Raw genomic sequence first — 12,947 nt, 5'->3', positions numbered from 1 at the left:
TGCTAAATCTGGATGGTTTTTGTGGCTTTGAATCCCTCTATGCTCACCATGCTGCCATTTTTCTGTCTCCCCAAGGGAGAATTGCCTCTTGAAAGCATACAGGAATAGGAATTTGCCTTTAAAAACCGGATGCAAGACCTGCCATCAGTTTCTGCACATTATTAACATAATCTCCTCTAGTTGTGTTTCTTCCCCTACAGAACATGATTATATATTAAGAGTAGGTGCAGTGAGAAATAAAGGAAAGCCAGAAACATAGAAGACTAAGCCCAAAGGTATAAATAGTTTACTTACTTCCACATCTGTGAATTTAAGTGTTTTTCTACCATGGAATTTAGTGCTAGTCGAAAACGATCCCATCTTCTGTCAAAGACATAGTACCCTCTTCCCATCAAATGACTTCCAAATGAACAAAACTGAAGGAATGGAAAAACAAATGTCTTGTGAAGGTCAAGTTAATATGCCCAAAAAAAGTGCTGCCAGTCAATGCAGATACAGAAAATAGAAAGTGATGGATCTATCTATTTGAATTAAATGAAAGTAACTGTGATATTCAATAAAATGTGGTCCACTTTTAAACTAACATTTGGATTTCATTTCTGAGATAATCTGATATATTTTGTTTACTATCTTTTCTGTCTTACTTTCTTAATTTTTTGATGCTGTAAATGTTCTTCTTTCTTATTTGCTATACATACATATGTAGAAAGCAATCAGTAACTATTCAATGGAAAGGAAACACAGAAATCTATATAAATAAAAATGTAATATTCGTTTGTGGGATTAACAGAACTCAAAAACCATTGAACAAATTGACACCAAATTTGGACACAAGACACCTAACAATCCAATGTATGTCCTTCACTAAAAAAAAAATGATTTTGTCATTTTGGAGTTGTAGTTGCTGGGATTTATAGTTCACCTTCAATCAAAGAGCATTCCGAACTCCACCAATGATGGAATTTAACCAAACTTGGCACACAGTTCTGCCATGACCAACAGAAAATACTGGAAGGGTTTGGTGGGCAGTGTCCTTTGGTTTTGTAGTTCACCTATATCCAGACAGCACTGTGGACTCAAACAAGGATGGATCTGGACCAAACTCTACACGAATACTCAATATGTCCAAATGTGAACACTGGTGGAGTTTGGGGAAAATAGAATCTTGACATTTGGGAGTTGTAGTTGCTGGGATTTGCAGTTCACCTACAATCACAGAGCATTCTAAACCCCACCAATGATGGAATTGGGCCAAACCTCCCACCCAGAACCCCCATGACCACCAGAGTAGGCCACAGCAACGCGTGGCAGGGGACGGCTAGCAACATTATAAAAAGACATTTGTATTTTGCACAAGGAACCATTGTATAAAAAGCCATAACAGGAGGAATATTCACTTTTGTTGTTGCTTTATGCTATTTCCTTTCCTATCTATAGCTCATATTTTGGTTTTATTGGCATATTACAAATGGATTTGCATTTGATGGAAAAGGCATTTACAATTCTGTTCTAGTGTGGGGCATCCTTTTTTTATTAACTTATTGTTTAGTGTGCCAAGCACTTTGCCAATGTTGTTAGCCTAAAGTCTTCATGAACGAGGGTTAAATGAAGATGGCTTTCCCATGGAAAAGTATGCCGAGCCAATTTTTTAATTTCACTTTTATAAATTTAGCAACAAAAGGTGGCAAATTACATGCTCCATCAATTATGCGCGACATTTTATTGACATGATTTTCCTCTAGCATGACAGCTATAATTAAATTCTTTTTAAATTGTCATATCTACATTTATTACAGGGAAATTTGTCTATTTAAGTTTGTGTATGGCGTGAAGACACACAACGTCTTTCACAAATGGTGATTCCATGCATGTATTTTACTTTTTAGACATGTTTGTGTCAAGTTTAAACTATGTCGGCAAATTCTGGGGACCCAGGAGTAATTTTCAGTCCCTAGAACCACTGCCAACTGCTCTCCACTACCACCTCAAAACAAAACTGGAAGTTCACTTTTGTCTTGAAAGCCTTGTGGGGGGCTGGGGGGGGGGGAAGAAAACCAAGTGGAGCCGAAGGCAACATACCTTGTTTTAGGATGACTGCTATACTGGGGGGGGGGGGGGGGGGCTAATGGTTGAAGTGGTTTGCTATTGTTAATCAAAACAAAATTGGTGAGGAGGAATATGCAGGCCACATGTAGCCAATGGACCATGTATTACCAAATCATGACTCATTGGACATATTTATCTCAGATATGTTTAAATCCAGTTTGTTTGCTATTCCAACCACAAAAAGTCAATTCTCTAGATCAGTATTTCTGAAACTGTGCTCCTTCAGATGTTTTGGACTTCAGCTCGCACAATTCCTTACAGCTGGTAAGCTGGCTGGGATTTCTGGGAGCTGAAGTCCAAAACACCTGGAAGAGCAGAGTTTGAGAAATAGTGCTCTAGATATAGATAAATGATGGTTGGAAACCCTCCCTCCCTCCCAGATGTTTAAGAGCAGCACATACACCCTGCAAAAACAAAACCCTCAATTCTCACTCACTCCCAAATGCAAGCAAAACCTTCTAGGAGGCATAGGGGATATTTCATTTTTTGTTCATTTTAGGCCTAGAAGAGGTTCCAACAGAAAGTGACTCAAAAGCTGACTTCTAGGTCACTCCTTCAAGCATAGAGAAGGGCGGGGTACAAATATTTGAAATAAATAAATAAATACTAAAAAAAGAAACCTCCTAGGTTTAAAGCAACCCAAAATGTGGTAAAATTTCCATATTTGGTCCATAGGTCACACTTTCCTCGCCCTGTAGATATCTTTCTCTGACAAATCTTTCTCAGCTTCCCTGCCCATAAGTGCTAAGGTTATGTCAGTAGACAGGTTAAAAATAATTTAACTGATCAATATTTAACACTACGTTGCTTTTTTTTTACAACAGCCTACAATAATGAAAATCACCATGTACACTTAATTATTTTAGTTTAAATTTCTGTCAGAATAATCACCGAAGGATTTCAAGCCTCTTTGGATACCCAACACTGCATCAGCTTTATACAAAGAACTTCTGATACCACAACATATGGCTACATTGACTAATAGCAGTTAAATAGTAACTAAGTGGGGAGAAAAAAACAGGCGCAACCAGGTTGGTGTGTACTTAGATTAGGCTGATTTTATAGCAGATGGCTAATGTAACACATGAGCAAACTACATTATTGGACTGGATGAGAGAAGGAATTCATGAATCTTCTGCTAGCACTGTATTCATGAAATCCCTCAAATGCTTCGAGGTAGACTACAATGACTCAAGATGACAAATTAGTTAAAATATTTGCTTTCTTTTTCAATATCTGAGCTATTCTCCAGAGGCAGAAACATTTAATGCCTGTTACATATTTGAATAAGAGTAACATCTGCATATTCATTCCTGGGATGAGAATATCAACCAGCACCGCTGGTCTATTTAGATGCAAGACTGAGCTTATGCAAGGCATTCACCAATTCTCTCTCGTAAGAGGTTGTGTTCCAGGCGGTCATAGATCTGGTGAGCCTGTGGTGTTTTGAAAGTCCTTTTGGCTGCGAGAAATTGTGGATTTATAAACTCTTTTTCCTAGTACCAACAGACCTCACTACCTCTGAGGATGCTTGCCATAGATGCAGGCGAAACGTCAGGAGAGAATGCCTCTAGAACATGGCCATATGGCTTTTATATATTTATTTGTGATATCTGTGGGAGGCCTATGGTCTAAGCATTGAATAAACTAGCTTACAAAAAAGACACTTAGTCTCGAAAGTTATGCCAAGAGTCTGAAAGATAGAATTCGCTACCATGATGTCTCTTCTGAAATCTGCTGATCTTATGCTATGAATGTCTTAAGTTACAATACAAAGACTCCACATTAAAGATCAATAAATAAATGCAAACCTAAAACTATATACAGTTGGTCTTCCATATTCATGGATTTTGTATTGATGGATTGAATTACTCACAGTTTGAAAATATTCCAGAAAAAAAGCAAACCTTAATTGTTTAACATTTTATATAAGGGGTACTATTTTTCTATACTACTGAATATAATGGGACTTGAGCATCTATGGATTTTAGTATCCACATTGTGGGGAGGGTGTGAAAACAAACCCCAGTGCATACTAAGGCCTCACTGCATTCCCAAAAATGGTTAATTTTGTATTTGTTCATTTTTCAATCATCCATGAGGTATTTCTTTTTATGATCCTTGTATTTTTTGGCAAAAATGTAAGTCCCCCCATAAGGAAAGTTAGCCAGTCACAAGTGACAGTAGAAAATAAGTTCCCTGTAGCAAAAGGAACATACCGCAAGAGGCCGGGGATGGTGTCCTGAAAAGTGGCAGTCTAACTTCTCAGATTCTTCTGGTCCATCCACTTCCCCTTCATCACTGGATAGTCTGCTAGGCACATCTCCAATGGACGGCAGAGGCAGTTCTTGTGCATATCCACTGTGGTTTGAAGGACATGTGCTATTTACGCTGTTTGTAGCAGAGGGTCTAAGAGAATATTTTTTTAAAAAAAAAAGAAGGGAAAAAAGCAATAAAATCACACAGTTTCCCAGGAGAAGTAATGAATAAAGTGTTCTAGAGGCTTGCACCCTCTTTACCCATGTTTTGTAAAAATCTAAAGACGTGGATGTTCTCTTGTGCATTCGATAGACAATTCCCTGACCACTGGCCTGACTAAGTCCTAAATCTGTCCTTGCACTTTACTACCATAATATGTAAAGTTAATATGATCCTATCTAAATTAGTTTAGATCCATGCACTTTATTCACTAGCCCTAATTTGTTGTACAGCAGCCTGCCCACAATGAGGCTTGAACTATACTGTTAGTTGTTGTTGTGTTGTTTCTGATGCTTGTTTTATACACTGTTATAATGTTGTTTTATGTTGTTTTATACTGATGTTATGTATTGTAAATATGATATGTTTTAATTTTGTTTATTGGTTTTGGCCCCTCCCTCTTTCCCTTCTTCTTTCTCTCTCTCCTTCCTTCCCTTTTTATCTTTCCTTCTCTCCTTCCTTCCTTTTCTTCCTCTCTCCTTCCTTCCCCCCTTTTCTTTCCCTTCCTCTTTCTCCCATTTCTTCCTTCTCTACCTATTCTTGGACTGCAACTCCCAGCAGTCCTCCTGATCAATCCACCTACCTATCTCTATCTAATCTATCTATCTGGAGGATTGCTGGGAATTGCAGTCCAGGAATAGGAAATATGCAGGGATTGGGATGTTCTCAAAGAAATCCAAGGAGAAGAAAGCTTGCATCTTGGAAGCAGTGCATTTGGATCATCCTCCTCTCCTAAAGGGTCTGGTCTAGGGGATGCTGGGAGCTGTAGTCCGGAAGAGAGTGTGGATATGATATTGTGCATTTTGTTTGCCGGGGGAGTCGTTATTGCACATGCGCTGTAGAGTCTCTTTGGTTTTTTGGATTTTAAGCCCCTTTTGTTTTTCAGTGCTTTTAGGAGTGATGGTCACTCATTGGCCTGATAGGTGTATTGTGTCCAAATTTGGTGTCAATTCGTCCAGTGGTTTTTGAGTTATGTTAATCCCACAAACTAACATTAGATTTTTGTTTATATAGATGATGATGATGATGATGATGATTCTATAGTATGCTTTTGGCCCACACACACACCATAGAATAGCACTATAAAGAGACTTACAATGGAAATATCTGTAGGTTTTTTCTAGGTCCTCCAGTGCTATTCTATGGGGTGCTTCTGGCCCAAGTATGTCAAAATATAACGTCCACTACCTGTGCTGTCAGATATCCCTGGTGGTGGTGGTGGTATATTGAAACATACTATACTGTAGTAGAAAATATTTATATAGCCACTCTTCTTTAATAACCTCACTCTTCACCCATTTCTGAAATGTATTTTATATCTTTATTGAAACAAGTTTTTAAACCTCTCTATATGAAATAATTCTGGAAATCATAGCACAAAGTCAGTATCATTCATCTTTCATGGCAAGTGTAATAATAACTTTGATATGCTAGATTCCCATGCCCAGGTAGGCCACTCACCTAGGAAATACTGAATTGGGTAGTCTGGATTTTGCAGGTGATGTCCCTTTGAGTTCTTGCCCAGTGTTCACTGATGCTCCTGAGAGAACATCATGCACTGATACAGGTTGGTTCTGATGTGTTTCCCTTATACTTTGTGGATGCTCTTTGTCTTTTGTTACTTCTTTTTCCCGTGATCGAGCTTTGTGTTCAGCTAGAAGGATATCAAACTGTTTTCTCCGTCCAGGCACTGCTCGCCGATGATTAAGTGAATGTGTCTAAAAAAAAAAGAGCGAATTACAAACAAAAGAATGTTTGTGGTCTTCAATATATATTAATAGGACTAGTAGAGCATTCAGGTCTGCCAAGGCATTGTTACATTTCAACTACAAAGGATGCTACCTTGCAGGTAAGTGATCTTGTGCAGGGTTTCTTTGTCTCAGGATCCAACACTCCACAGTGTTTATTTGGGTCAAACTCTCGTTCTGTATAAAACACATAAAATTTGAGTTTTTTAAAAAACAGCAACAAAAAGACCAAGTAAATACCAAGAATTAAACTGAACCCACTGCTAGAAATTGCAAATAATAATATCTAAAATATTGTACTTTCCTTAAAATGCTCTAAATTTCTCCTATTTTAAGCACAACTACATTGGCATGGGCATAAAATGACTTTTAATAGTATTCTTTTGTAATAGAGATTTTTTTTTTTGTCGTGTCAGGAGCAACCGCTCCTGTTGTGAGAGAATTGGCCGTCTGCAAGGATGTTGCCCAGGGGACGCCCGGATGATTTCGGATGTTTTGTCATCCTTGTGGGTGGCTTCTCTCTTGTCCCCGCATGAGGAGCTGGAGCCGATAGAGGGAGCTCATCCGCCTCTCCCGGGATTCGAACCTGCGACCTGTCCTGCCAGCACAGGGCTTTAACCCACTGCGCAAATCTACTATTTGCAATGTATTGATTAGGCTTTCATGGCCGGAATCACTGGGTTGTAGGTTTTTTCGGGCTATATGGCCATGTTCTAGAGGCATTCTCTCCTGACGTTTCGCCTGCATCTATGGCAAGCATCCTCAGAGGTAGTGAGGATGCTTACCATAGATGCAGGTGAAACGTCAAGAGAGGATGCCTCTAGAACATGGCTATATAGCCCGAAAAAACCTACAACAACCCAATCTATTTGCAGTTTATTAAACTGAACATATAATGAAAAGTTTATCTATAGATGCCATGTATCATGTATCAAAACCAATCAAACTGTGGCTTCTGGTGGCTTAGTATAGATGTTTTCTGATTGCCTGACTCCATACAGTTGCCTCTCTCTCTCTCTGACAGAAGGCTGATGCATATTCTCTTTTTCCTTCCAAGCGTTAAGGAGGTGAAGGGGGAATAGAGACCTGTTCAGTTGCTCTGTGACAAAAAAAATATTCCTATAATCAAAGCCACAACCAGTAGTTGTGTTTTGTATACTCTTGGATTTTATCAGCTGGGTAAAATTTTATCAGCTGGATTTTATCAGCTGGGTGTGTGCATGTGTGCGTAAACTGTGTAAAGCCTACAATTTGGTCCACTATAGGTTTATCAACAGATATTATGTGGGCACTTATCTATATATGTATTCCACACAGGGGAAAACTTTACAGAATGTACAGCAAGAATGAGAATCACACATCCTCTAGGTGTTGTTGGACAGCAGTTCCCAGCACTCCCCACCATTGATTTTTGGCTAGATCTAATGGGACTTGAAGTCCAGTAACATCTGGAGTGTCACATAATGCTGACCAATTCCCGTATTGATCAAAACATGCTGTACTGATTCCACATAAATCTATATGCACAAACACTACACAGATTTGGTTCTGCCACAAGAATATAAGTAAAATATAGTTTAGAAGTTAAACATGGCCCTCCCCAGAGATACAATTAAAATATACTTTCATGCTATGCAAGGTTTTTAGAAAACTGGGTTTCTGATTAAACTAATGAATGGCTAAAAAAAATTGCATCAGTCAAATAGGAAATTTAGGTACCACTTTGTGGGGAGGCTAATTTAACTAATTTATGAGGCCATAAAATATCTCCAACTAGCATGCGGGGAATGAGGAAGTACTTCATCAGTGTCGCAGATGGACGGTGAAGTGACAGCTCCCCTGGTGGCCAGAAAAAGTTGGATTTGCAGTAAATACTGCAAATAAATAAATAAATGGTATTAGAAGTCTGGTCCAGCAGTAACATGTGTTACTAGTATTATTATCATGTAGTACAGCAAAGAAATGGATAGGTCAACAATGAGGATGGACTATCAATTTCTGTTTGGCAATTTTGGATAGATTGCGTATGAAACATGTAGAATTAGATCCTGTGAATAACAGAATGTTTTCCTATGTAGAGCACAATTATGAATTATACACGGTTTGCATTTTGGTCAATTCCTTCTGATTCTCAGCAGAATTGCTGCTCCTATGCTGGCTGCTTTGCTTTTTTCCCTTCAGGGGACAAGTGTAAACCATAGTTTATCAATTTAGATGTATTTGGAAACTATTGCTGATTCAAGATAGAACTCATAGCTGGAACTGGAGAACATGAGAAATGGAGGAATGTACAAGCCCAGTGCTTGCTCATGCAATTCCGTAACATGGTTTGGCATTACATGGAAACCAGGTGATTAAAATATGCTGCCTTACTTTCTATGGTGCACACCTGTTCCCCTTTCCTTTCTCGCATCCTTTAAAATAGTGGTGTCCCCTTAATCTTCTCTAGATTACACATACCCAGCTCCTTCAGCCTTCCCTTATATGTCTTGTCTCCTGGAACTTCTGTCACCCTCATCACAGTCTCCTCAGAATTCTTTCCTCTTTGTTGACAACGTTCTGGCACTGTTGCACCTAGCATGGAACAGCATACTCCAATTGAGGACCAGCCAATGCTGAGAAAAAGGATACTATTCATTTATTCCACAGAGGACGCAGCTCTTCTCATAATGCAGGACAGCACGTTTTTTCCCTTTGTCCCATCACAAACTCTAAAGAGCAACCAATAGTGCCTCTTGATTGCACCATGCACAGACATTGCAAAGAGAAAGAAAGAGTATAGAGACAGTGTGCTTAGGTAACTTCCCTGAGTCTGCAGAGCTCTTTCTACAGGACCAAATTCTTCCCTTTCTGAATCATTGTGAGGCTTGTATGATATCAGGGTAGGACCATAACCCAACATCATCCAACCACTAGCTGGAATGTCTCCAATTGATGCCTTAAGTAGGGACTCACTTCACTCTGAATGGACTTTCCCAAAACTGAGAAGTCAAACATTGAAGCCAGATCCTTAATGGAGATGCAGGTTTGGAAAGTACTTCTCCAGCTAATCCCTCTAAAGCAGTGGTTCTCAACCTGGGGTCCCCAGATGTTTTTGGCCTTCAGCTCCCAGAAATCCAAACAGCTGGTAAACTGGCTCGGATTTCTGGGAGTTGTAGGCCAAAACCATCTGGGGACCCCAGGTTGAGAACCACTGCTCTAAAGGGCATTGGCCTATGGAATGATTGTTCTATCTTGAAATACATAACAGGCTGGAGGTTCTATATTTTAGCTCTAAGACATTCCTGTTAGAGTCAGCACTCTATTTTATATTAGGAAGAATATTAATAATATTAATAGTGATAATATTAATAGTAATAATATTAATATTAATAGTGATAATATTAATAGTAATAATATCAATAATATTAATAGTGATCTTCAATGAGCAGGATACAATCTTTTCATTGATGGAGAGAAGGTGGGTACTACCATGCACATGCATAATTACAAATGATGTGAATTCCATAATTCATATCTGAACGAAAGATAGAAACTGGTTTTAAAGGGGTTGAAATCTACTATGTAACTCATGCAATAAAGCCAGCAAAGCTATGGTAGGGAAAAAGCATATCCCTAAAAAGAATAACATTTGTTTTATTACATTACCAATATGAATATAAATCTAAACACGAATTTCCATCACACCAATTACTGTATTAGTATTTATTGGATATTAAGAAGTGCCAAATAACTGGTCATATTTAAATATAATATTTGAGTATTTATTGCACAATGCAGCTCAGATTTCATATGAAAACAATAAACTTTCTCAAAGACTTCCAGTTATTTCACTGTACAACTGTGGTGCTGAAAAATAACCATCCATAGATTTAAATGAATATATCTGCACTGTCATTGAACTAAAATACTACATTCACTCAGAGGATAATATAAGTATGTAAAGACAGTTGAATTCATCAGTAAGGATGTTCCCATATTTCTAGATTTCCCATTTGCTTGATATCATCAAGTAACATTATTTTTCTAATTATATAAAGACAAAAAAAAAAAACAGTGTCAAGCATAGTTCAGTATCTGGAAATCCATCCAACTCAAAAGCCCAGCTATTCCATTTAAAAATAATAAAAAAATAATAATAAATAATAATAAAAACTACAACATTTATTCTGGTCTATAGACCCATCAGTGAACAAACAGTCGTTAATATATTCTCTCATCTCTGGAGAAGTTCATTGTCCAAGATTAATGGTTTTATGTAATACCCCTATCCGAGGTTAGAAGGGTGGTCATGTGAGATAAAATTAGATATAAAAGTTGGGTAGGTTGCACTGTGTCATAGCACTGCAATAAAATGTGTTCTATTGTTTCTACTTCATTTCCTTCACAGAGGCATAGTCTTTGGGAGTAATGAATTCCAGATAATCTGCCTTTTAGCAGCTCTGAGGGAAATACATTTAATCTCCCCTTTGTAAAAAAAAAAATGGCGAATTTCCAATATGAGTCTCAGGTGTGCTGCCAATAACATTCTCTACACAGGTTTAGTTGTTAGTTTGTACTGCAAAAAGTCAATTAATTTTAAAATGTGTTGTTTGATATTGCCTGGAACAAATCTAAATTTTCTGTTTTAAATTGTTGATACTTTGCTTTCATTAGTTTGTGATGTCCAGTTCTGCACAAATATTGCAATATGACCACCGCAATTGAAGTGAGACAGTTTTGCAAGTGGCATGCACATGCATAGAGCCCTGAGATGTTAAAAGTAAGGTTACTGGATACAGAGAGCTAGATTAAACCTAAACCTTCTTTGGGACAAAAACTGAGATTTTAATATGCCCACAATATGCACATCTGCAGATTTGTAGTTTTTCTCCCATTATAAGAAGCAATAATTCTCTTTTCAGACATCATATATTTCCCCCGACGACAATATGCGAGTGAAGCCCAGCACTACCCCCTCTTCCTAACTATGTTTCCTAATGCTTTATGTAACATTATTTTTCCTATATACACTTTTCTTCTTATTCTACTCTACATTTACACTGTCATGATGGTCTTCCTATTTTTGCTCTCAAGTCTCACTCCCAGTTTACTGTTCACTACTCCTCTGATATTTGAGTCTTCCTCTACATAAGGTAAAGATAAAGGTTTTCCCCTGACATTAAATCCAGTCATGTCCGACTTGGGTGCAATGCTCATCTCCATTTTTAAGTCGAAGAGCCGGTGTTGTCTGTAGATACCTCCAAGGTCATGTGGCTGGCATGACTGCATGGAGCTCCATCCTCTACATAGAGGGCTCATTTTCCTTTTCATATTTACAATGTGTTTATTCTTACTTTCAATCATCTTTTTTACGACAACTTATCGCCCTCTTCCTCCACCAACACCACACTAAAGCAACCCAACCCAAACAAAACGCTTATTGATGTCATTCCTTGCTTTCTTTTCTTTTCCATCTTCTACATTGTGTCTTCGATTGTCCTACTTGCTAAATCAAATCACTGTAATTCTGTCTCTGACATATCTCCTTTACTCCTCAAACATATTGCTTTTTTACTGCACTTTCACATATGAAGATAGTACTTATTATTCCTTCCCGGGCCCTTCGTTCCTCAGGGGAGGTCCTCCTTCCACCTCTACCAATCTCACAAGCTTGTCCTGTGGGCACAAGGGAGAGAGCCTTCTCTTCTGTGGCCCCCCGACTTTGGAACTCTTTACCTGGAGAGATCAGGAAAGCCCTTCACTGGAAACATTTAAAAGGAACCTCAAAACCTGGCTTTTCCACTGCGCCTTTGGCGAGTAGGTGCACAGCATGATATTTTACACCCCCTCAACGTTTTCAGCTAATGGAGTTCGTGCCCTCCAAATAGAATGTTCTGTCCCACAACTCTGTGTTTTATGAGTTCAATTTAAACGTCCTCCTCCTATTTTATCTCATCATAGTCTGTTAATTTTTTTTTAATTCGGAATAGGTGGCCCGCCCAATCTCTATCATGATTGTGTCTATTGGAATTATTATTATTATTGTATTGTCGAAGGCTTTCATGGCCGGAATCACTGGGTTGTTGTAGGTTTTTCCAGGCTATATGGCCATGTTCTGGAGGCAATTTTTCTCCTGACGTTTCGCCTGCATCTATGGCAAGCATCCTCAGAGGTAGTGAGGTCTGTTGGAAGTAGGAAAAATGGGTTTATATATCTGTGGAATGACCAGAGTGAGACAAAGGACTTTTGTTTGCTGGGGCTAGCTGTGAATGTTTCAGCTGATCACCTTGATTAGCATTCAATGGCTTAGAAGTGCCCGGGGGAATCCCTTGTTGAGAGTGATTTTATGTGCCTGTTTGTTTCCCCTCTGTTGTTTTGCTGTTGTGATTTTTGAGTCCTTTAATACTGGTAGCCAGATTTTGTTCATTTTCATGGTTTCTTCCTTTCTGTTGAAATTGTCCACATGCTTGTGGATTTCAATGGCTTCTCACCCTGGTCATTCCACAGATATATAAACCCATTTTTCCTACTTCCAACAGACCTCACAACCTCTGAGAATGCTTGCCATAGATGCAGGCGAAACGTCAGGAGAAAAATTGCCTCCAGAACATGGCCATATAGCCCGGAAAAACC

The 12,947-nt window shown here is 38.6% G+C and overlaps 1 protein-coding gene across 6 annotated transcripts in view; it reads right to left on the bottom strand.

Annotated features, from left to right (window-relative positions):
* ATXN7L1 (ataxin 7 like 1) overlaps positions 1-12,947 on the bottom strand; it is an 87,349-nt gene that overhangs the window by 8,194 nt on the left and 66,208 nt on the right. For 4 of the 6 annotated variants that reach the window (XM_060778364.2, XM_060778363.2, XM_067468813.1 and 1 more), the window contains 5 exons: positions 8,793-8,906; positions 6,427-6,509; positions 6,046-6,302; positions 4,326-4,515; positions 295-416 (listed from right to left, as the gene is read on the bottom strand). In XM_060778364.2, the coding sequence (XP_060634347.2) occupies positions 295-416; positions 4,326-4,515; positions 6,046-6,302; positions 6,427-6,509; positions 8,793-8,906 (766 nt within the window). The remainder of the gene's footprint in view (positions 1-294; positions 417-4,325; positions 4,516-6,045; positions 6,303-6,426; positions 6,510-8,792; positions 8,907-12,947) is intronic. The other 2 variants (XM_060778367.2, XM_060778366.2) reach the window with 1 other exon arrangement.

The sequence above is a fragment of the Anolis sagrei genome, chromosome 5, assembly GCF_037176765.1.
Source record: "Anolis sagrei isolate rAnoSag1 chromosome 5, rAnoSag1.mat, whole genome shotgun sequence".
Classification (NCBI taxonomy): domain Eukaryota; kingdom Metazoa; phylum Chordata; class Lepidosauria; order Squamata; family Dactyloidae; genus Anolis; species Anolis sagrei.
Note: the sequence above shows the minus strand (reverse complement) of the source record. Positions and strands in the feature narration are given on the sequence as shown.